The sequence below is a fragment of the Oryctolagus cuniculus genome, chromosome 8, assembly GCF_051225735.1.
Source record: "Oryctolagus cuniculus isolate XC-2025 breed Fujian yellow rabbit chromosome 8, ASM5122573v1, whole genome shotgun sequence".
NCBI classification, from domain to species: Eukaryota; Metazoa; Chordata; class Mammalia; order Lagomorpha; family Leporidae; genus Oryctolagus; species Oryctolagus cuniculus.
The window spans coordinates 130,434,664-130,461,568 of record NC_142874.1 but is presented as its reverse complement, the minus strand read 5'-3'; the positions used below and the strand labels follow the sequence as shown (position 1 = coordinate 130,461,568).

Below are 26,905 nucleotides of genomic sequence, written 5' to 3'. Positions count from 1 at the left end.
AATGGATAAAGTATTACATTGTACATCAACCATCAGGACAAGAGCTGATCAAGTCACTGTTTCTCATAGTGTCCATTTCATTTCAACAAGTTTCCCCTTTGGTGCTCAGTTAGTTGTCGCCGATCAGGGAGAACATATGATATTTGTCCCATAGGGACAGGCTTAATTCACTGTTAAGAATTTGGAAAACATTATGCTGAGTGAAATAAGCCAATCTCAAAGGGACAAATACCACTTGTTCTCCTTGATAGGTGACAACTAACTGAGCACCAAAAAGGAAACCTGTTAAAGTGAAATGAACACTATGAGAAACGGTGACTTGATCAGCCCTCACCCAGATTGTTGATGAGCAACTTGATATGTTACCCCTCTTAGTATTTTTTTTGATTGTTCTACTTAATACTTTTGGTTGAATACTGTAATCAATGCACAATGCTTCTTAAGTGCTGAAACTTAACTGAAAAATGATCACTGTTAAATATAAGAGTGGGAATAAGAGAGGGAAGAGATGTGCAATTCGGGACATGCTCAAGCTGACTTACCTCAAACGGTAGAGTTAGAAACATACCAGGGAATTCCAATTCAATCCCATCAAAGTGGCATGTACCAATGCCATCTCACTAGTCCCACTGATCAATTTCTGTTCACAATTGATCATAACCATAGGACTAAGGACCAAAGGGATCACATAAACAAGAATAGTGTCTGCAAATACTAGCTGATAGAAGAAAAAAGGGAGAGAACATCCAACATGGGAAGTGAGATACACAGCAGACCCATAGAATGGCAGATGTCCTAAACAGCACTCTGGCCTCAGAATCAGCCCTTAAGGCATGCGGATAGGCTGAAAAGCCCATGAGAGTATTTAAGGCATGGAAAGCCAAGACACTCTGGGGGGAAAAAAAAAAAAAAAACAACAACAACAAAAAAAAAACACCTAACTGAAAGATCTCCGTGAGTGAGATCCCAGTGGAAAGAATGGGTCATCAAAGAAGGAGGTAACTTTCTCTGAAGGGAGGAGAGAACTTCCACTTTGACCATGGCCTTGTCTAAATATGATCAGAGTCAGCAAACTCAAAAGGCTTCCATAGCCTTGGTAGCTCATGACAAGAGCCTAGGGTGATTACTGATGGCATAAACAAGAGTGTCAATTTCTTAAGTCAACAACAGGAGTCACTGTGCACTTACTCCTCATGTTGAATCTTTGTCCTTAGTGTGCTGTACATTGAGATTTAATGCTATAAGTAGTACTCAAACAGTATTTTTCACTTTATGTTTCTGTGTGGGAGCAAACTGTTGAAATCTTTACTTAATGTATGCTAAACTGATCTTCTGTATATAAAGAGAATCGAAAGTGAATCTTGATGTGAATGGAAGGGGAGAGGGAGTGGGAAAGAGGAGGGTTGCAGGTGGGAGGGACGTTATGGGGGGAAGTCATTGCAATCCATAAGCTGTACTTTGGATATTTATATTCATTAAATAAAAGTTTAAAAAATATATATAAATTTAATCATTAGTAGAGATAGATTAGATTATAAGAAATGATTGGCATGATAAGCATACACAAAGATACGTTTAAATCATAGAATATTCATGCTATAAGTAGACTGTATCTGCTAGTATTCATATATTTTATCAATGAAAAAGCAGGATCAAGTTTGAAATGATCATTTCTCTAAATTAAGCCAATGATGCAATGACTAAGACCCTTTAACCACAAGTTATAATCTACCATATTGTTTTATAAGTGCGTTCAGTGGGTAAGTGCAAAGGCAAAGATAAAAAATAAAAATGATAATAATTGAAGGACAATACATGTTGCCAATTATCATTTATCACAATCTTAACTGACTTGAATTTAAAAATCTTATTGTATCTTGATAAAAACATTAAGGTATTTAAATGTAGACATTTTCGTAGCAAATACAAATGGAAAAAATTATAGATTTTTAAATCATTTGTTCACTGACAACTATTCTGTGGAGAATCACTGTGGAGTCTCCCAGACTCATTAATGGGTTATCAAATGCATGACTATTTGCCCGTGTCTTCTTGATTATGTATAAATAGAAATACAGTACAATCTTATACAGTATATTCAATGTCAACTTACGTACAACCGATGAACTATTATCATCTGCATGATAAGATCATTATCTAGAGTTTCACAAAATAGTCTAGAACTCATTATAACATAAAAATAATTGCACAAGGTCATTTTTAAGAGACATTATAATTTAAGAAAGCAGAAATGATTCAAGACTGGAAATAGAAGAAAGAACTTACTGAATAAGAGGCATGTTTGATAAAGCCTGTGTTAGTAGGTAACATATAGTTGCATGAAATAGAAAGATGACATGAAAAATATGTGATGGTGATTTTCAAAATGTACTGAATCCCTTGATTTGTAATAAATATGTATGACCATGTATTTTAGATATACACAAAGAGGTAAACACAATTTTCTGGGAAATATGGTAATTCTACAAAAATAATAAAAATGCTAGATAATAATGTTGAATATAATTTATGGATAATTAGTTCTGTGGATTTCTATAGTGAACTAAGTAAAAGCCAGAAAGCATAGTCAGGAACTAGAAATATAATTTTACATTTCTCCTGGGATTTCTGTGTTGGAAGAGGGAGCTGAGAATTAAGAATCTGAGAATGGCTACTTATAGATTCACAAGGCAAAGAAGACAAAAACTGAACTTCATGCCCAAAGAGAAGTTCTGGTAAAAGTCTAGCTTTTCTGTGTGTAGCCTAATACAAAAACAAATCACAATTTTTGTAACTTTTATTTAATGAATATAAATTTCCAAAGTACAGCTTATGGATTACAATGGCTTCCCCCCCATAACGTCCCTCCCACCTGCAACCCTCCCCTTTCCCACTCCCTCTCCCCTTCCATTCACATCAAGATTCACTTTCGATTCTCTTTACATACAGAAGATCTGTTTAGCATACATTAAGTAAATATTTCAACAGTTTGCTCCCACACGGAAGCATAAAGTGAAAATACTGTTTGAGTACTAGTTACAGCATTAAATCGCAATGTACAGCACACTAAGGACTAAGATCCTACATGAGGAGTAAGTGCACAGTGACTCCTGTTGTTGACTTAAGAAATTGACACTCTTGTTTATGCCATCAGTAATCACCCTAGGCTCTTGTCATGAGCTGCCAAGGCTATGCCCTGATTGTTGATGAACAACTTAATATATTACCCCTCTTAGTATTTTTTGTTTGTTTGTTTTTTCTACTTAATACTTTTGGTTGAATACTGTAATCAATACACAATGCTTCTTAAGTGCTGAAACTTAACTGAAAAATGATCGCTGTTAAATATAAGAGTGTTAATAAGAGAGGGAAGAGATGTGCAATTCGGGACATGCTCAAGCTGACTTACCTCAAACGGTAGAGTTAGAAACATACCAGGGAATTCCAATTCAATCCCATCAAAGTGGCATGTACCAATGCCATCTCACTAGTCCCACTGATCAATTTCTGTTCACAATTGATCATAACCATAGGACTAAGGACCAAAGGGATCACATAAACAAGAATAGTGTCTGCAAATACTAGCTGATAGAAGAAAAAAGGGAGAGAACATCCAACATGGGAAGTGAGATACACAGCAGACCCATAGAATGGCAGATGTCCTAAACAGCACTCTGGCCTCAGAATCAGCCCTTAAGGCATGCAGATCCGGCTGAAAAGCCCCGGAGAGTATTTTAGGCATGGAAAGCCAAGACACTCTGAGGAAACAAACAAACAAACAAACAAACAAACAAAAAAACACCTAACTGAAAGTTCTCCGTGAGTGAGATCCCAGTGGAAAGAACGGGACATCAAAGAAGGAGGCACCTTTCTGTGAAGGGAGGAGAGAACTTCCACTTTGACCATGGCCTTGTCAAAATATGATCACAGTCGGTGAACCCAGGGGGCTTCCATAGCCTTGGCAGCTCATGACAAGAGCCTAGGGTGATTACTGACGGCATAAACAAGAGTGTCAATTTGTTAAGTCAACAACAGGAGTCACTGTGCACTTACTCCTCATGTAGGATCTCTGTCCTTAGTGTGCTGTACATTGAGATTTAATGCTGTAACTAGTACTCAAACAGTATTTTCACTTTATGTTTCTGTGTGGGAGCAAACTGTTGAAATCTTTACTTAATGTATGCTAAACTGATCTTCTGTATATAAAGAGAATCGAAAGTGAATCTTGATGTGAATGGAAAGGGAGAGGGAGTGGGAAAGGGGAGGGTTGCAGGTGGGAGGGACATTATGGGGGTAAGCCATTGTAATCCATAAGCTGTACTTTGGAAATTTATATTCATTAAATAAAAGTTAAAAAAAGTGTAAATCACAAAAAAAAAACCATTAATTAATGGATCTTTTAAAAAAAAGAAAAATATGATGGCTGACAGTGTTTCAAAATACATAATACATATCAAGAGACATATTAAAATGTTATCAGTAATAAAATTCATTGATATATAGTGGAAAACATATATAGTGGAGGACATAATTACCAACAAATTTAAAATCAGAAAAGAAGAAAAAATGGCGTATTAAAAGAAAATAATAATACTAAGTATCACCAAAAATGAATGGCAATTAGACATGCAAAAGAGTTATCAGTAGCAATTTTAAAACGTATTGGCTAAATAGATTTCCAACAAAATATGAGCTATGTGCTGCTTCCAAGAAACATACCTTACCAACAAAGACACATGCAATCTGAAAGTGAAAGGATGGAAAAGATAATCCATGCTAAAAGAAACCAAAAAACAGCTTTTGTGACCATCTTAATATTAGACAAAATAGCCTTTAACACAAAAACTATTAAAAGAAGGACCCTATATAAAGATTAAAGGATCAATTTAACAAGAAATTGTAACTATTATAAATGTATAGGCACCTAATTACATGGTACGTGGCTATTTGAAAGAATTATTGAGGGATTTAAAGGGAGATATATATACTCAATTACAACAGTAATGGAGGACTTCAATACTCCACTTTCACCAGTGGACAGATCAACCTAACAGAAAATTAACAAGGAAACAACAGAGCTGTTTGACACCATAGACTGATGAGACCTAGGAAATATCTACAGAGCTTTCCAACTTGCAGCCACAGAGTACACTTTTTGTTCTTTCGACAATGCATGGAACTTTCTCTAAGATGGACCATATGCTAGATAAGTGAGCCGCACCAAATTAAAAAAAAATAATAAAATTATATCATGCATTTACTCAGACCACAATGCAACAAAGCTAGAAATCAACAACTTAAGATTCTCTACACCATATGCAAACACATGGGGAATGAACAACATGCTTCTGAATGAACAATGGGTCATAGAAGAAATCAAAAGAGAAATCAAAAAAATTATGGAAACAAATGAAGAAGGCAATAAAAGATACCAAAATTTGTGAGATACAGCAAAAGTAGCGTTAAGAGTAAAATTCATAGTAATTGGTGCCTACATCAAGAAACTGGAAACACATCAAATAAATTAATTATCTATGCACCTCAAGGATCTAGAAAAACAATAGAAAACCAAACCAAAACTTGTAGAAGAAAATAAATAATAAAATTAGAGAAGAAATCAACAAAATAAAAATAAAAATAATACAAAAGATCAGCAAAATGAAGAGGTAGTTTTTTTTTTTGAAATAATAAACAAAATTGACACACCATTGGCCCAACTAACTAAAAAAGGAGAGAGAAGACTCAAATCAATAAAATTAGAGATTCTCCAAAGCAGTTATAATCAAAACTGCCTGATACTTGTTGCAAACAGCTAGATAAACAAATAAAACAGAATCAAAATCCTAGAAATCAATTCAAGCATCTACAATCAATTCATATTTGACCAAGGAGCCAAAATCAATCTATGGACCAAGGATAGATTCTTCAACAAACAGTTATGGGAAAAATGGATTTCCACATGTAACAGTATGAAGAAAGACCACTACCTTACACCATACACAAAAATCCGCTCAACATGGATTAAAAATCTAAATCTGTGAACTGACACAATCAAATTAATTGAAACATTGGAGAAACCCTGCAAGACATTGGCACATGCAAAGAATTCCTAGAAAAGACCCAAAGGCATTGGCAATCAAAGCAAAAATTAACCAGGGTTTACTTCAAATTGAGGAGCTTCTGTATGTCAAAAGAAAGTCAGGAAGGTGAAGAGGCAAGCAACAGAATGGGAGAAAATATTTGCAAACTATGCTACTGATAAAGGATTAATAACCAGAATCTATGCCATCTCACTAGTCCCAGTGATCAATTTCTGTTCACAATTGATCATAATGATAGGACTAAGGACCAAAGGGATCACATAAACAAGAATAGTGTCTGCAAATACTAGCCGATAGAATCAAAAGGGGAGAGAACATCCAACATGGGAAGTGAGATACACAGCAGACCCATAGAATGGCAGATGTCCTAAACAGCACTCTGGCCTCAGAATCAGCCCTTAAGGCATGCGGATAGGCTGAAAAGCCCATGAGAGTATTTAAGGCATGGAAAGCCAAGACACTCTGGGGGGGGGGGGGAACCCTAACTGAAAGATCTCCGCGAGTGAGATCCCAGTGGAAAGAATGGGTCATCAAAGAAGGAGGTACCTTTCTCTGAAGGGAGGAGAGAACTTCCACTTTGACCATGTCCTTGTCAAAATATGATCACAGTCGGTGAACTCAGGGGGCTTCCATAGCCTTGGCAGCTCATGACAAGAGCCTAGGGTGATTACTGATGGCATAAACAAGAGTGTCAATTTCTTAAGTCAACGACAGGAGTCACTGTGCACTTACTCCTCATGTAGGATCTTTGTCCTTAGTATGCTGTACATTGAGATTGAATGCTATAACTAGTACTCAAACAGTATTTTTCACTTTATGTTTCTGTGTGGGAGCAAAGTGTTGAAATCTTTACTTAATGTATGCTAAACTGATCTTCTGTATATAAAGAGAATCGAAAGTGAATCTTGATGTGAATGGAAGGGGAGAGGGAGTGGGAAAGAGGAGGGTTGCGGGTGGGAGGGACGGTATGTGGGGTAAGCCATTGTAATCCATAAGCTGTACTTTGGAAATTTATATTCATTAAATAAAAGTTAAAAAAAATAACCAGAATCTACAAAGAGGTTAAGAATCTCCACAACAACAAAACAAACCCAGTTAAGAGATGGGCAAAAGACTTAAATAGACCTTTTTCAAAAGAGGAAATCCAAATGGCCAAAAGGCACATTAAAAAATGTTTAGGATCATGAGCTCTCAGAGAAATGCAAATCAAAACTACAAAGGTTTCATCTCGCTCCAGTTAGAATGGCTCTCATAGAGAAATCAACAACAAATGGTTAAGAAGATGTTGGGAAAAGGGTACCCTAATCCGCTGTAAGTGGGAATGTAAACTGGTAAAGCCACTATAGAAGACAGTATGGAGATACCTCAAAAATCTGAATATAGACCTACCATATAACCCAGTCATCCCACTCCTTAGAATTTACCCAAGGGAAATGAGATCAGTATACAAAAGAGCAATCTGCACCTCCATGTTTATTTCAGATCTATTCACAATAGCTAAGACATGTAATCAGCCTAAATGCCTATCAACCAAAGAATTGGATAAAGAAATTATGGGATATGTACGCTGTGGAATAATATACAGCAGTAAAAAATGAAATCTAGTCATTTGCAACCAAATGGACCTATCTGGAAAACTTCATACTTGGTGAAATAAGCCATTCCCAAGGGGACAAATACTATGCACTCCCCCTGATCTGTGAGAACTAATAGTGAACCTAAAATGAAAGCTATAGAAGTGAAATTGACACTTTGAGAAACAATGACTTGAAGATCCCTTGTTTTGACTGTCAAGAAACAGTTTTTATTTTTATTTTTTATTTTTTCTTCTTTTCATACTCTATGTTGAACTCTTAATAGAGTTATTCATTTGTATGTGTATGTATAAAGTCAATTTAAAATAGATATCAGTAAAAATAAGAGCGGGAAAAAGGAGGGAGGAAGAAATTTGTAACTGTAAAGCTGTAAAATGCTATCTTAATTGTTAAATTGATCATATTAACTGTTAATGTGAACATATAAATAGCATCAAATTGTAATAATAATAGACAGAATTAAAAAAGAGGGAATGTCCAACATGGAAAGCAGTCCACACAGCAGACTCATAGGATGAAAAGCACTTTAAATAACACTCTGACCTCAGAATAAGCCCTTAAGTCATTCATATGTGGCTGAAAAGCCCATGAGAGCAATTCAGGCATGGAAATCCAAGGCACTGTGGCAAGAAAAACCTACATGTAGGATCTTTGTGCATGAGATTCCAGTGGAAGGAAGGAGCGTCAATGAAGAATGTACTTTTGTATGAAAGGAGGAGAGAAATCCCACATTGTTTATGGCCTTGTCTAAATACTGACAGAGTTTGTGATCACAAAAGGTTTTCATAGCATTGGCAGCTCATGGCAAGAGCCTCAGGTGATCACTGATGTCATAAAGAAAAATGTTAATTATTAAATTAACAACAGAAATCACTGCTCACTTACTCCCCATGTAGGACCTCTGTTCTTAATGAGTTGTACTATGAGAATTAACTACAAAACTTGTTCTCAAACAATACTTTTTTACATTGTGCGTCTGTGTGTGCGCAAATTGTTGAAATCATTGCTTAGTATAGAGTTGGTCTTCTGTATATGAAAATTAATTAATAATTAATCTTAATGAAAGAATGATGAGAGAGGGAGTAGGTGGTGGGACATGAATGGGTCTAGGAGGGTGGGTATGGAGGGGAAAATGACTATAATTCTAAAGTTGTACCTATGAAAATAGTTTTCATTAAACAAAAACTTAAAAAAAAGACATGAACAAAAGGTCAGGTCCATGAGTTCCTTTCCATTTTCATAAGAAAATTAAATATTATCTAAAATCCATGATGCACTAAAAATACTAGATGCTAATTTCATATTTGTGAATCATGATTGATTCAATCATTACAGTACTTCATTATAACTGAATTAACTATCTTTATGTGATCATTTTTTTGAAATCTGCAAATACCACCTATATAAACAGTCAAGCCAAAATTAAATCAAAATGTTAGTAAGATATTTAATGATTTAATATGAAATGTGTGATTGTGTTTGTGTATCTAAAAATAGAAGTGTTTCTTTCCCATATTTAATAAAAGCTAATAGGTTTAACACTCAAACAAGCACAATCAGCATACAGAATCTAGCTGATCTTGAAAAGAAAATGTATCTGTATGGGAGTCTGCTAACACACAGTGCTCAAATAGGAATAGGGTGCTAAAACACTGCATAATCAACAACTGCAGAGAGGGTTTCTGTAGGAAGTGATTCCAAAAATGGAAAACGTTTAAACCCTAGAAACACTTATAATTGTAATATAAAGAGAGGAAGAAAATAAGGAGCAAAAAGCAATGAGTCCATATCCCAATATGACTCAAGGAACAAAACAGGAATTATGGGGGCAGGATAAAGAATATTCAGAGAGAAATAAATGGTTATGGTATCCTCACTTGTTAAAGTTTATGACCAATAGTTTGCTTACTTAACTATTTACTATAATCAAAGGAATCAGGATGGATCAGCGTGCTGATGTTCTCATTCTTCCTGGACACCATGAGCTGTCCAAGTTGCCTAGACTATGCACTAGTTCAGTGATACCTTTTCCAATTTTGCTTTGTACAACCATTAATCAGGACTGATTTGTCAACTCTCCATGCCTTCTCAGACTTCTCCAATATACTTTATGGCACCCACTCTCTGTCATCTGCAAAATCTCACTAATCATCTAATTCCACTTCAAAAATCCCTTCATTGTCCTACTTTAATATAAAATTGCTGTTCATCTTCAACTATTTTTTTCTTTATGACAAACTCACTTTACTGTGTGCCAAAGAGCATATTAATAGACATTGTGCTCTTAACTATTGCTTCCAAATATTTGCTCACCATTCTCTTTGTGGAATGAGGATGGGAGAGGGAGAGAATATCATTATGTTCTTAGAGAATTGTATCTACAAATCACATTGAAACCTAATTGCAAATTAAAATTTAACAAATAAAAAAAAAACAAATCATATACATCTCAATGCAAATGGTGGGAGTCACATTACTATGATGTGTCCATGTAGGTACAGCAATTGTTTAAAGGGACTACTCAAGTTGTTTATAAAGGGTTAGGCTACACTTGGGTGGGGCTGTGAGTATATAGGAAATCTCTGCACTTTCTGCTCAACATTGTCTACCAAGAGCTTGAGTAGCCAAAGAAATCTAAAACAAAAAATAAAATCAGAGCATCACGATATCATATTTCAACATACTTGTTGAGCTTTTGTAACCAAAACAACATAATATTGGCACAAAAAACACTTAGACTAATGGAAAAAATAGATTCCAGAAATGAATCTCCACATCCACAATCAACTGGTCCTTAACAAAGGATGACAAACGTGTACCTGGGAAAAATGACATTCTCTCCAATACAGGGTACTGTGAAAAATGACCTAAATGGAAGATCTCTGCGCGTGAGATCCCAGTGTAAAGAACAGGTCATCAAAGATGGAGGTACCTTTCTCTGAAGGGAGGAGAGAAATTCCACTTTGACTATGACCTTGTCTAAATATGATCAGAGTCAGCAAACTCAAAAGGCTTCCATAGCCTTGGCAGATCATGACAAGAGCCTAGGGTGATTACTGATGCCATGAACAAGAGTGTCAACTTGTTAAGTCAACAACAGGAGTCACTGTGCACTTACTCCTTATGTAGGATTTCTGTCCTTAATGTGTTGTACTATGCGAATCAATGCTATAGCTAGTACTCAGACAGTATTTTTCACTTTGTGTTTCTGTGTGGATGCAAACTGTTGAAATCTTTACTTAATATATACTAAATTGATCTTCTGTATATAAAGAGAATTGAAAATGAATCTTGATGTGAGTGGAAGGGGAGAGGGAATGGGAGAGGGGAGGGTTGCGGGTGGGAGGGCAGTTATGGAGGGTGGAAGCCATTGTAATCCATAAGCTGTACTTTGGAAATTTACATCAATTAAATAAAAGTTTAAAAAATATTTTTTCATATGACAAACATTGACGTTTGACTCACTTCCTAACCCCCCCCACCAAAATCAACTCAAAAATGTGTCAAAGATGTAAATGTGAAACCTGACAATTTGAAAAAAAAAAAAAAAAAACTAGAAGAAAACGTGGGGACATACATTGGATATTAACTTATGAAACAATGTTTTGGATAACCTTTCCAAAGATCTAGAAACAAATCTAAAAATGGACTACTGGGATTATGTTAAATTAAGAAGCTTCTGTACATCAGGGGGAGCAAACAACTGAGTAAAGAGACAACACACACATGGAAGAGAATATTTGCAAATTATTTATTTAACAAAGAATCTATAGAGTATTTATAAGGAACTCCAACAATTCAATACCAGAAATCAAAAAAAGCAATTCATAGATGGGAAAGATCTGAATATCTGAGGAATTTCTAAGAACTGCTAGGAATCAAGAAAAAAAAAAGAAAGAGGAAAAGAGAGAAAGGGAAGGAGGCAGGGAGACAAGGAAAGAAGGGAGGGAGGGAGGGAGGGAGGGAGGGAGGGAGGGAAGGAGGAAGGAAGGAAGGAAGGAAGGAAGGAAGGAAGGAAGGAAGGAAGGAAGGAGAAAAGATAAAAACTATCAATATCAGTAGCCCTCAGGGAAATGCAAATCAAAATCACAGAGAGAAATCACCTCTCTCCAATGTTGGTGAGGCTATAGTATAGAGTATTTTAGATTTAACTTTCAACTAGAGAGTTAGAAATGAGAAAATATGATCATTAATATATCTGGGTTAATGAGTATAAAATACTAATTTCATATGCCCATCTCATAATTTTAAACTTATTTTTACAGCAAAATGAAATTCTTTAATATAAATTCTAAAGTATACAAAAACTTACATGCTTTGTGAAATTTTTGCTTAACATCATGAATAGTAGATGCCTGTGTCACCTGAAATCACAAGAAGAGTGTTTATTTGTTTTTGCATATTTGTTTAAGAAGAAAAAATGCTTTAAAATACTTACTTTTTACATTTGTAGGCTCAGTGTGATTTTTAGATACAAAACTAAGAAAATAATTTATTAGAAAGTAATAATTCTTTTGCTTCCCTTTTTACATACTACAATTTTCACTAACATGAACATTACAATTACCAATAATATAAAGTTGTAAATGGATTTGTGTGTATAGCAGTAATTGTGTTATTAGGTGAGTTCATCCAAATTTTGTCTCTAATATATCTTTTTTAATTTTTTCTACCCAATGTATTTCATTCTGTTTTCAAACTTCTTTTTTTTTAACTTTTATTTAATGAATATAAATTTCCAAAGTAACGGCTTATGGATTACAATGGCTTCCCCCCCATAACATCCCTCCTCCCCTTTCCCACTCCCTCTCCCCTTCCATTCACATGAGGATTCATTTTCAATTATCTTTATATACAGAAGATCAGTTTAGCATACATTAAGTAAAGATTTCAACAGTTTGCTCCCACACAGAAACATAAAGTGAAAAATAATAGATGATTTTTTTTTAAATGATGATGAAATCAGATCATACCTATTGTCATGTTTAATCCCAGTGAGAGTCAAGTTGGGAATTGATAATTATTTCTTCTTTTTTTTTTTTTTACAGAAGATCAGTTTAGTATACATTAAGTAAAGATTTCAACAGTTTGCACCCCCATAGAAACACAAAGTGAAATATACTGTTTGAGTACTCGTTATAGCATTAAGTCTCAATATGACTTAACACACAAGAAAGTAGAAAATTTCTAACAAAGGTTTTGATACTGTAAAACTGATTTGTAGTATATAAATACTATAAATAATAATAAATATATTACTATAGAAATATAGACAATAGTAACAAATATTTGCAGCACAAAATATTAGACAAAAATGATATGTAAGTGCTCTAGTTAATGTTACTAAAACTCTCAACTAAAAGCATTAAAGTTTGGATAACATATATTTGAGTTTTTTTTTAGATTCTTATAAATATAATGGTTTGACCAAATACTTGTTCCTAATCTATTAATTTTTTTTTCCAAATCAGAGAAGAGTAAAATGACTTTTATGCACCTAAACAAGCAATTTATTTAGTATGATAATTCCACCAAAGCATCTGAAGCCCCTCCCCACCTCTTTTTTATTATTTCTTTCTTTCTTTAAAGACAGAATTAAAGAGAGGAAGAGACAGAGATCTTACATCCCCTATTTCACTCCACAAATGTCCACAATGGCTGAGGCTGGGCCAGCCCAAGCCAGGAGCTTAAAACTCCATAAGGGGCTCCCACACGGGTGGCAGGGGCTCATCTACCCAGGCCATCTTCTGCTACTTTGCCAGACACTTGAAATCAGAGCTAGACTGGAAGTGGGACAGCTATAACTCTGGTTGGTTGTAATGACTTGATCTGCTGAGTCAGAAATGCCAGGCCCTATCACAGTATGATTTTTATTTTCTGACTTTGTTTCTATCAACATTGCTTTGAATTTTGCCAAACCACTTATTCCCCTCATTGCCCTATGAAAAACCCAAACATTCTTCCAAAATCATCTTTAAGATTACTCAAGATTCAACCACATGGGCATGCAACATATCAATATAATAATTTAAATTTAAACTTGACAAATTTCTGCCTATTACATAGTAAATTAGAAAATTGGTGATATCAATTTCATTTAATAGAAATTAAAATTAATTGGTTATAATAAATCTGTCAGACTTAACACGTATAAGATCATATTTTCTGTTATTGGCATGTTTCACTTCATACAGTGATCTTCATTTCTATTAAGTCAAAAATACATGTTTCTATTTTTATATATGAATATGAAAAATATCTGGCTTTTGAACCATATGATGTTTCCTTATCTTTTGCATTAACACATTTGTTTAGTACCAATTATGTATTAATCTTTAAAATTAACAGTAGAATATTAGTTAACTTTCCATTGTTACATAATGGAAGTTTTAAAAATGCATCTGTGTAAATAAGTAGAAAATACAATTATCATTATTGCCAGTAAATTTTTGATTAATTTTATTTATGAGTCCATCCCTGACATTATTGATTTTGTTTACTCCTTTGTATATTTATATTTAGATGATAGACACACAAATGAACACAAACAAGTATTTTTCAAAATTGGAGATGAACAAATTTATTTGATGCAGAAATTATTGAAAATCATGCATTCCTTTTCATAATATTCATAATCCACAAGCTTTTTTGAAAATCATGTATGCATGCATGTGCACATACAAGATAGTAAAGTATATATAAAGTAATTATGTAATGCAAATTATATATAAATTATATATATATATAAATTTATTTATGCAAAGTAATTCACAAATAAAGTAAACTGAATTATGTAAAATGATCAGTTTTGAATATGTAATTTTATTATCTATAGTTTTGTCTTTCAAGTGGTTTCTCCTTTATCATCTGTTGAAAACATGTAGATTGGTGCCAGATGTCAGTGTTTATGTTGACTTTCAAGATTAATATTTAGGTGACAATATTAATACCAAGACAAAACACAAGAAGGTCCTGTGATATGGGCACAAATTATGGAATACTATTAGTTTTTCAATAGATTTTATTTTAGAGGAGTTTCTGGTTCATAGCCATGGTCAAAAGAAGGCAATCTGAAAAAGCCTATACACAATATGACTAAGAGTATGACATTTTGGAAAAGACTGCATTAAGAAGACAGAATAGGAGCCATCGTTGTGGCATAGCGGGTAAAGCTGTCACCTGCAGCACTAGCATCCCATATGGGCTCTGGTTCAAAACCCAGCTGCTCCACTTCTGATCCAGCTTCCTGCCAAAGTGCCTGGAAAACAGTGGAGGATGGCCCAAGTGCTTGGGCAACTGCACACATGTGGGAGATCTGGAAGAAGCTCCCAAATCCTAGCTTCAGCCTGGTCCAACCCTAGTCATTGAGGCCATGACTGAAACAGTAGATGAAAATCTCCCTTCTTCTTTTCTTCTTCTTCTTTTCTTCTTCTTCTTCTTCTTCATCTTCTTCTTCTGTATAACTCTGACTTTCAAATAAATAAATAAATGAATAAATAAATCTTTTTTTTCAAAGAAGATATTATAAAGATTAGTGGAAGAGGGGATAAAGATGACGAACACGTAAGAGCGAAGGGAATTCTTCATGCAGTAAAAATAATATTTGTGATACTATATTGATGGATACATGTTAATAAAATTGTGTTGAAACTCAGAATGTGTAACAACAAGAAGGAATTTTATATAAATTGTGAGCATTGATGATTATAATGAGGCAATGCATCAGCAAGTGTAATAAATGTACCCTTGTGGAGGGAAATATTGAGTTAGGCTGTACATGTGTTAGGAAAAAGGCATATTGAAATCATTGTGCCTTCTGTGCATTGTAGCTATGAATCTGAAACATGTGATATGATTGTCCCATGAAATGTGAGAGGAAGTTATGCTTTTAGCATCCAAGTAGAAGCTTTAAGAATCAGAATTCTGTTCACCTCTCTGTTCACTATATTTGGAAATTGATAACAATAATGACAAGGGCTGCTCAATGATTCGTTTCCAGAACAAAGAGGTCAACATCAAGTGACAATTCTTCCATATTATGCATATTATGTAAAAATCATTGAATTTCTGTATTTTATATTATTGATAATTTTAAATCATTACCTAGCTTAGGCTGAAATGTACTGTTATTCATCTAATATTTTATATTATATATATATTATAAAATAGTAGCATTTTTAGATGACTAGGTCAAATCTGTTGATATGAATGATCTCATACCTTAAAGTCTTGATAGAAACAGGTTTAAATATATTTTGAAACCTCAGCAATCACCTCAAAATTAAAGTGACTGTCATATATATATATATGTGTGTGTGTGTGTGTGTGTGTGCACTCATGTGTTTGTGTGCATGTGTGTGTGTATATATATATATATATATTTATATATAACCTGTTTAAGGATTTGTGTGACACTTTTTAAGATAGGGAAAATGTAAAATGAGCTTCAAGCACAAATAATTAGAGAGGAATATCAACTGTGGAGAGCCCATGTTATTAATGAATCATTTGACATAAAACCACAGAGATAGAGCCTACAATTATTTCTGCATCATTGGTTCACTGACCTCAGAAATGCTACCTCATAATGCCAGTCACTGAGAGCGATTGCTTTACTTTTCAAATTCAATTCTGTATGTTGCATGTTTGCAGAAAAATGTGTCCCCCCAAATTGAAGAAGTTTAAAATACTTTTCATCTTAAAGATGAAGAAAGAACAATGAAAATGTTTTCAAAGCTTTCTAATTCTGTAAAAAGATTGATGATTATATAAATTACTGATCTTAAGTACATTCATTATCTCACTTTGGTGATAATGTATAAAAATAAAGAATTATTCATCCAGAAAACTGATCTCATTCATTCTTACAACTTTGAACGTAATTTATATTTATACTCCAAAATGTAGTTGATTGAATGGATTGCATTTTTCCAAGAAATTTTTAAGTACTTTCATATGTTTCCAGCACAAACTTATTTTCATATCTGTAAATTTACAGCTACCATTGGACATTTAACAGGTCTACATGCATATGATGATCTCACATTTAATTATTTAAAAATGAATGCTATATGTGACAAACCAAAAACTGTTTTGACTCCATTAATGACATCAATACTTAAAACAGTTTTTTAAGTCAGATTCTTAATATCAACTATAATATGACCCAATAGTATTTAAGAAATCTAATAGTTCCATTGACTCAACTTCACACGAGTATGTTTACTATCAGCCAACTCTGCTCCTTTAATATTCAGTATCACATACCATAAATCCTAGTATTTATGGGGCTACATTAGAACAAAGTGGTATACTTGGCACTTGGGGGAATCAACAAAATGGTCATAATATCTGGTAACAAATATTAAATCAATTATAATGTTTCTCTCACCACCAACATGACCTGTATTCATATTGAATTTATAATCATCATTCATTAATATTAAAACCCCTTACCTAGGCAGCTTAGCCTCTGCTCCTGATGACACAGAATTGGTGACAATCACATATGATAACAGCACCATTCTCTTCATTGTTCTGTAACTAATATTTTTAAGAAAATCATTTTTGTCTGCCACTTTTGCAAGTAGCACCGTTAATGTTCAGTAGTTAGGGCATGAGATTAAATGTAGAATAAATAGTCATAGAGTTTATATTTCAAATCAAAACAATATTTAATGTGAAAATGTGATATCAATAAATACACCAGTAAATCAGAATAAAGAAATTCATACCAATAAGGAGTTTTATCTCTGTTCTTCTGGAGAAGAACTGTGTTCCAATATAACAATTATACATTTTTTAATCTGAATGTTGTTAAATTTTCTAGCATCGGTTTCTTTGTTGGATACCAACTATGTGCTATTTCTTACTTCATTAAATATTAGAGTGTTTAATCAAAGAAATGAGTTTGTTAACTAGATTTGAGTTATAATTAAGATAGTTATTTCACTTTGTTTTAAATGCATGTGTGACAAAGGAATAGCACTGGAGAATATTCATATAATGCTAGCAGTAATAACTAACATTATTGGGCATTAATGAGTCCAGTACTACTACAGGATCTTTACACTTAAATAATTAAATTTACACATTGTCTCCACAGTTTATGATATATTATTATTCCTTTTTGCAGGTAAAAGGACAATGACATGATTAAGTTGTTTGCCAAGGTCACATAATAAAGATAGACGTGCAATACAAACATCATAGTCCAAACCTCATCTTGTCCTTAACTACACCAGGTGGAGGGAAGGGTAAAATGGGAGTGGTAGATGTGGTGCAGGAAAATTTATTGAGCATTTACTGTGCCAGGCACTAATTCAGGCTTTGTACAAATAGACTCGTGCTCAACATAAGGAATTTTGTAAAGAACATAGTATGCATTTGCTTTAAAATATGAAAAAATGAAATCACAAAATATGAATATTGTCCAAAAGGTGCACAGTGAATAAATTAGCTAGCTAAACTTAAAACACCTTAACTTAGTATTTTAGACATATTACATTATATTCATAAGGTGTGACATACATAGACCATTACTTATGTTATCGGAATTATTTTCCAACACAGCCTAAGAAGATATTATGTTTTTAGAATGCCAGAAATACTGATTGAAAAATAAAAGCAAATAAGTAAATTTTGTCTGTATTTTTATTATTGCAATAATAATAGGATATCCTATTTGACTTTTCTCCACATTTCTACATGAAACATATTATTTTAGAAACCTACAGCTCAATATTGTGACTGTATTATGGTTTGTGTTCTTATCTCAAGAATTTTAAAAATCCACATAAAAATAGCTCTTAGATAAAAGGGGTTTATCAAGAATTCTAGAGTGAGAGATGTTTGAATGTTGGCATCTGCAAAAGAGACATAGCATATCATTTAAATTACTGCCTCAGGATTTTGTGTTAAGTTCTGATTGAATTAAACTCAGATTTTTTTAACAGGTTTTTATTAAATGAGCTTCATGAGAAGCAGAAAATAAATATTCAGTGGCACAAAGATGAGTATTGACAAATAAAAGACTCATTTCAACAACCAGTAATTCATCAAACTTTCGGCTACAAAAATTTACTAATTACATTAGTGTTTTATTTTTAAGAAGCCAAAAAACCAATAATTGCAGTCAGAAACCCCTAAACATAAAGTAATATAAAATGTTCATTACAGGGACATTAAAAATATGGAATTGCATTAAAAATAAGATAATCGGGAACATTGAAAAGTCAATTTACAAAAGCAACAGGTAATAATTAATTCACTCTTTTCAAAAAATGATTTGAGAATAATGAGTTTATAAGAAGGTGGAATAAAATATTTCTCGATTTAGGTCTATGGTCAGTTCTCACATATAATATTCATGATCTAGATTAAGTAGGTGGCTCAAAATAACTGCATAAATGAAATTAAGTTCTGATATGAAAACAAGTGCATGTGACATTCATTGGCCTTTGGTGGCCACAGACTTGTGAGCTCAGATTACTCATTTAACAACCAGCAGATCAACAGGGATTGAAAATTATGTGATGACTGTCAGTTAAAAAAATCCAATAATAAACTACACTAATGATGTGGAGCCTGAAGTGTTTGCATTTTTGGAGCTCTTCAGTATATAACACATTGATCTTGACCATCATTTCTAACTCTCCAGAGCAGTCAAAAAGCAATGGACCTTCAGTTAAAGCCTGGAAGGTCAAGGATGTAGGGCATTTATGGGAGATAATTTCTACTTTAAGAGACTGCCCTTCACTGTTAGTGATATCCCCATGAGGATCTTTCATTGTCCTAGGACTGTATAACAGGAAAAGATTTCCAAAGCTATTCTGTCTTTTCAACAGAAAAGAAAACTTTCATTCCCTCGGCACCTTATTTATACTTCTATTTCAACTTGTGTAGCATTATCTTGCATTGGATAATTTACATGGGATCTTTTTCATTGTAATGTTACAAATCTCTAATTGGAAAATGAAATCTTGGGTTTGATTTGGTTTAATTTGATTTTCATGTTGGAGTTCTCAGTGTCTATTACAGTACCCAGCACCTGGGAGATGCTAAAAGTATGTTGAAATAACAAAGGTAGAAAGAAAAGAGAGAGGAAGGCATGATGAGATCAAGACTGGAAGAGAAAGAATCAATATTCCAGGATTACTCCCCTGCAAAATTCTCTTATAGGTACTTGATAATCAACTGGATGTATTTTTAGAGTTAATGTTATTGATAAATAGATAAATAGCTTTCAATGAAGCCTTGTGTTCTTAATCAATAGCTATGCAAATATCAGTTTTCACAGAAGATTGTAGGATGCTTGGAATTCCATTAAGGTCTCCCTTGTTGCTTGTATAAACTCACACACTGAAGCCATTAGCAGAAAGCTGAAATGGAATGCAGTCTGCACTTGAACCCAGTTGCTCCTCTATGGGATGTGGTGGTGTCCTAACTGCTGACCAAGTGCCTGTGGGTGAATAGATCATGAATGTAAAACCAGAGCACATCATATCCACGTTTTTCCTGGATCTCATTCTCATTATTGTTCTTTCGTTAGACAAGGCAAAATATAACTCTCAATGGTTTCTGTTGTAAAAATAGACTAATACAGCTTAGAGCTAAAATGATAAATTTTCAGACTAATAAAAAATGAATAAATCCTGTTTTCTTTGCAAATTTTCTTCTTAATTAGAGCAAATCAAGACATATGTTGTGAAAAAGAGAAATGCTAACAATTATGGAAGAAAAATAAGAAGATCATATTATGCCATTAAAGGAAAGTTATTATTATTATTATTATTATTATTAGATCAAGATCCAGTGAAGACAGTTAAAAAGCTGGGAATACATGCTTAAAATATAAATAAGCCTTAGATAAAATTTCTGGTCTATGGAATCAACAGTGAAGTGGTTTTTTCAGCCCCGGTATTAAGGGCATTTTTTTAAATTTTAAGTTGTACATATTTAATATATTTCATATAAACAGAATTAGGAACATAGTGTCACTCTTCCCTCCCCTCTTTCCTGCCCATGTTCAAATTCATCCTCCTGCTCCATTTTGCATTCCCACTCATAATCTTTACAAATATCTATTTTTAATATTCTTAATAATCATACAATTAACCCTACTCTAAGAAAAAGAGTTTAATAAATTGTATGAAAATAAAAACAAATAAGCAAACCAAAAAAAAACATATTCACTCAATGGTAGAGATAAGGTCTATAAACAATCATCCAATCTTAAAATGCCTATTATAATCTAATACATTACCTTTCAGGTATTCTATTAGTTACTACAAATCAGGGAAAAGATATGATATCTGTCTTTTTGGGACTGGCTTATTTCACTAAGTATAATGGTTTCCAGTTCCATCCATCTTGTTGCAAAAGACAGGATATTATATTTTTAACAGCTGGGTAGTACTCCATAATGTAAATATATATATATATATTATATATATATAATTTCCATTATATATATATATATATATATATATATAATTTCCTTATTCATTCAACAGTTGTTGGACATCTGGGTTGATTCCATATCTTAGCTACTCCTTACAGAAAAATTTACTTCAAATGGAACAAAAAACCATCAAATTATTAGAGAACTTTGGGGGAAACTCTGTAAAATATTGGTATAGGCAAAGACTTATTGGAAAAGACCCCAGAAGGACAGGTGATCAAAGCCAAAATTGACAAATGGGATTACATCAAGCTGAGAAGCTTCTGTACTTCAAAAGGAACATTCAGCAAAGTGAAGAGGCAATGGGAAACAATGTTTGCAAACTACACAACTGATAAAAGGTTAACATTCAGAATCTATAAAGAACTCAAAAAATTCAACATCAATAAAACGAACAATCCAGTTAAGAAATGTGCAAAGGACTTGAACAGGCATTGTTCAAGAGAGGAAATTTAAATGGCCAACAGACACCAGAAAATGCTCAGGATTGCTAGCAATCAGAAAAATGCAAATCAAAACCACAATGGGGTTTCACTGCATTCCAGTTAGAATGGATTACATACAGAAATCAACAAATGACAAATGCTGGCAAGGTTGTGAGGAAAAGGTACGCTGGTCCACTGTTGGTGAGAATGCAAACTGCTTCAGAAACTGGAAGACAGTATGGTGGTACCTCACAAATCTAAATATAGACCTATCATATGATCCAGCCATCCCACTCCTGGAAATTTACCCAAGCCAAAAGCAATCAGCATATGAAAGAGTACCCCCATGTTCATTGCAGCACAGTTCATAATATCTAAGTTATGAAATCAATGCAGAATACTTCTTCTCTAGTGAACCAGAGGATAAAAATATTTTCTCCTCTCCTCTCTTCCCTCTCTCCCCCCCTCCTCTCCTTCCCCTTTCCTCTCCTCTCCTCTTCTCTCCTCCCTCTCTCCCCTCCTCTCCTCCCCCCTCCCCTTCTCTCCCTCTCCCTCTCTCATCCTCCTCCCTTCCCTCCTCTCCTCTCCCTTTCCCCTCCTCTCCTCTCCCTTTCCCCTCCTCTTCCTCTCCCTCTCCCCTCCTGTCCTCCCACTCTCCTCTCCCTCTCTCCTCTTCTTCCACTCCTTCTCCCCTCCTCTCCTCTCCCTCTCCCCTCCTCTCCCTTCCTCTCTTCTCCTCCCCTCTCCTTTCCTCTCCCCTCCTCTCCTCTCTCTCCCCTCCTTTTCCCTCCCCTCCCCTCTCCTCTTCATTTCTCATCCTTTCAAATAAAAATAAAAATTAATGTATATAGATATGCATGTATTTATTGCACAATAACACCTAAGGTACTTGATGTATTTGAATCATGACAACATTGGAAAGTTGATGTTATGTCATCTAATTCAGTGCTTCTCAAACCAATTTGGATGAAGTACAATTTTCTCAATTTCTATTTTTAGAAAGATTAATTTATTTATCAGAAAGGCAGAGTTACTACTCTTTCAAGTGGCTGTGATAGTTTAAAAATGCTCATCCTTACATAAAGAATACAATGGATATTTGAACCAACTGTTAGTGGATAATTAATATCTTGGCTTGTAGGAGGTTAAAACTGTCATGCAAAGGATTTGTCATCAAACTTGAACCACATGAATTGGGCAGAACATGATAGAAGAAGAGTTAAACAAGGCAGAAGAGTTAAACCTCAAAATCAAAGAATGGAAATGGGTCCTGAGAATCAGCATTTCCTTAAACTTTCTAAGCTTTGATGGACATGAATTAGCTAGCAGAGAGCCAAGCAAAATATATGTAGCTTCAGAGTGCATGCTATTTAGCTTGTACTTCTTTATAGCTCAGTGAATTCTAAAAGTATTCTTTTGCAGACTAAGTAGAGCCAAGCACAATGGAAGGCACCAAGCATGACCTTAGTCTGTCGCTGTTAATTTGTCTTAGAAAAACAATCTCATGAGTAAAATTATTTCATTATTATGAAATAATTTATCAAATTACAAAACAGAAAGAAAACAAAAAAAAAATCCTGTTCTACTGAGAAATCAGAGGTTGGGGGTTGGGACACAGTATGTTGTATATCCTAGAGTGTTGACTGTGCACTGAGGGATAAAAGGAATCCAAAGTTAATCCCCTATTTAGCCTGTGAATTTCTAGGAAACTTTGCCACTTGACATGCAAATACCATGACTCTCTTAACCACATGTGAGTTTCCTAAACTAAATCCCCATCTCTAAAAATTTATGATTTTCTGAAAGTTCAATTTTTTGTAATTTAATTAACACCTGGAAATGTAAAAAATCCCTGTCGTGACATCAAATAAAATCTCAAAAATGAACACTTTAAATGGATGAAGAAAATAATTAACAACAGATTAGTTTCTCATCACTTTAAGGTGCAAATCCCTGGCGTATTTAATTTCCCTTTCATCCATTGCCTTGTTTGCCCTGATTTAATTATGCCTTTGTAAATCTCGAATTTCTGATAGTGAGTATGTCAGTAACTTCTGAATGATAATTTTATTTTTTGTCTTATTCATATTTGATATTTTTTAAAAATCCCAAAACTTTACTGAGATATTAAGCAAATTATACCACTCACAAAATTGCTATGTCAATGTCTGCTTTACATAGTTCATATTCATCATTTATATAAAACCCCAGTGAAATATAGAAAGCCATATGGTTTGAGTAGCATAGATACGGTTTTGGACCCTTAATGGCTATTAGTGAGCAGAATAAACTTGTAAAAGTTCTAATGTTTCCTTTCCACATGTAAATGAAACTTAACTTCCCAAATAATAGACCACTTAGAGTGTAATAGTCACTAAATATGAACATATGTATGTATAATGTTTTTGCAATTAAAAGCAGCAGCAATTTCATCTACTTTCCTCTTACCTAGAAACCTAATATACATGGCTACATGGAATAAGTTATTTAACGTAACTTTTGCAAGAACAACACATAACTTATTAAGCATTACTGGAAAGCAAAATAAATGAAGAAACATACCCTTTTGTTAAAAATAGCAGTTTTTCCATAAGTGTGTTTGCAAGCTGATGAAAATTCAAAATAGTTGGAGTATTATACGTGCATTTGTATATCTAAAATGTACATGTATGCTCATGATTTAAGTTTCTAACCAAAGAATTATGTATCTTTCCTTTCCTTAATGACATATCTCTAAAGATGAATATATGTGGATAGCTTATTAACATGACATTCTTTTTAGTAACTTGAAGACTGTAGTTTTATAACGAGTAAACATTTTATAGAATGTGTGATAGTTATATTTTAAAATAATTAAACCAGGTCAAACAACATTTTTACATTACCACCAGATTTATCATATGCAGCAAGTATTATCATGACCAACATCTGTGGCTTTTACTCTCTCTTTTCTGCAAACCTATTAAAACTCTATAGCTTCCTACACAGAGAAGAATTTGAAAAGAAAAGATTAATTTATTTAGCATGTATGGTGAGAAGTTGAACACTGGAAATTTCACTTAAGGACAATAGAAGAAAATAACCCGCATCCATACCATTTTATGAATTATTTTGTAATAACATAAGTTACAGTGAACATTCCCTGAAACAGTTATAAAGGATCTGCACTGTGGATCTTAAAATTAAATGAAATAAGAATGTATTTAGTACAGTCTCTCAACACTTACTCAAATCATAAATAATCCTCAGGACAGACAAGAGAAATTTAAGGAAATAGATAAAACTCACCTTATCCACAATACATATCTGTGTTCTTGTTTGAGCATCAAGTATTTCGATCTCAAAGTGAGCAGTCTTTGCATGTTTGACTGCTGGAGTTGGTCTCAGAGGGCCTGCTGACAGTATGAATTGAGACAAAGAGTGAAAATTTCTCATGTCATTCTTCAGTATGGACCGGGTAACTCCTTGGAGAAATAATTGTCTCTTGCGTTCTGAAGCAAGGGACCTGTGCCTTTTGAACATTGTGAAAACTAACAGGAGAAGCTGTCATGTCAACAGGACACGTTTGCAGTATGTCCCCTCCTCACCAGTTAAATACTGCTGGCGAAGGCCTCAGAGGTCAAGTGGCATGCCATTCCAAGAGTTCAGTTTTATTTAGCAGACTTGAAAACAATGATGGATCTTTTTCTATATATAACGCTCTATCATGAATTTCTGCAATGTAGCATGTTACTTTATCAGCATTTGAATTATTTCTTGCTTTATCCTTTTATCTCTGCTTCTGCTTCTTAATATGAACATTTTTATCTGAAATTCCAAAGCAGGAAAAAAAACTATTTTATTATCTCTGAATTCTAATACACTGTTCTTTATGCACACAGGTTCTACAACACACACATTTGCATTTACACGTATTTAATATTAGCATAATATTACCATATAGTTAAATCAGAAAATCATCTTAGTATATTATTATGTGATACATTTAAAATATTCATTAGAGGCCAATGTTGTGATGTAGTGAGGTTAAGCTGTCACCTGTGATGCCAGCATCCCATTTGGGCACTGGTTGCTATCCCAGTTGCTCCACTTCCAACCCAACTACCGCTAATTGCCTGGGAAAAGGTAACAGAAGACAACAAAGTGCTTAGCTCTTACTATCCTCATGGGAGACCTGGAAAAAGTTCCTGGCTCCTCGCTTAGGCCTGGCCTACCCTTGGCCATTGCAGCAGCCCTCTAATGAATGAAGATCTCTCTTTCTTTCAAATAGATAAATCCTTTTTTAAATGTTAAAGTGTTCCATAAGATAAATATTAGTGGTATATGTATGTTTACATATATGTGTATATAATAATTTTTAGCATTCTAAAATAGAAATATGTTTTTATCAATACTAATTCTACCTTTCAAAGAGCTTAGCATTTGCACACTACAGAATGGAGAATTCTTCACTTCATATAGAGAATGAAAATGGGGTAAACTGAGGCTGGAATATGTGGAGAAGAATTTGGTAATGTAGGTAAAAGGAAGCAAATAATATTAAGATTTCCATGTATTCTATAATCACTGAAGAAACATTGACTTGATATGGATATGCAAACAAGCTTTGAAAGAATAGTAATGTGATCAATAATCTGAAAAGTGAAGTTTTAGAAAGGGATCCCAAGACCTTCGAGATATGTAAATCTGATGAAGAAATGACTGAAAAAAAAAACCTAAAATATATTGCAACTGATTTAAAATGATATTAAAGAAAAATATCCCATTATGTTGTTTTCAGTAAAAACTTGACAAACATAATGACTAAAATTATAAAGAGGAATCCCTCTGTATTCATATGGGACTAAACTTTACCTTTACAAAGAAATAAAATACTGTGTTTGTTATTTTCAACTATATTATATACTTAAGGTTCATTTATACTTTGTTCAATTGTCATTTTCATATTCCAAACTTTTACTGTACTCCATAGTTAGTATTTCTAAAATGAGAGATTATAGGTGTGTGTGTGTTTCTATGTGCTCTGTGTGTGTCTGGTTATGTATGAATTTACTCACATATATGTGCATGCCTATTGTCAAACTTTAGCAGCCAGTGGTTCAGGATTCTCGACATGGAATAGTCTTTAAACCCCCCTTTCTTCCACACCTCTCTCCCAATCCATCAGAAATCCAGAACTCAATCTGTTAATAGCTACAACCCAAGTATTGGGCTGACTTGTGCTGCCTTTCCATACATTGACCACCTGATTCATTGTTAACCAATCTATACTCTTTTAATAGCAGCAGGAGTGATCTTTATTCCAATTGCATTTAACTATTA

The 26,905-nt window shown here is 33.8% G+C and overlaps 1 protein-coding gene across 9 annotated transcripts in view; it reads right to left on the bottom strand.

Moving 5' to 3' along the window:
• Positions 1-25,390, bottom strand: part of TECRL (trans-2,3-enoyl-CoA reductase like) — a 71,852-nt gene extending 46,462 nt beyond the window's left edge. For 5 of the 9 annotated variants that reach the window (XR_016212154.1, XR_016212153.1, XM_070047229.2 and 2 more), the window contains exons 1-2: positions 24,872-25,216; positions 12,009-12,060 (exon numbers count right to left, since the gene is read on the bottom strand). Coding sequence is in view for 5 of the 9 variants with exons in the window: in XM_070047229.2 (XP_069903330.1) it covers positions 12,009-12,060; positions 24,872-25,105 (286 nt within the window). In the remaining 4 variants the exon portion in view is untranslated. Of the gene's footprint in view, positions 1-12,008; positions 12,061-24,871 lie in introns of all 9 variants that reach the window. The other 4 variants (XM_008267813.5, XM_002717154.6, XM_089302716.1 and 1 more) reach the window with 3 other exon arrangements.
• Between the last annotated feature and the right edge of the window lie 1,515 nt (positions 25,391-26,905).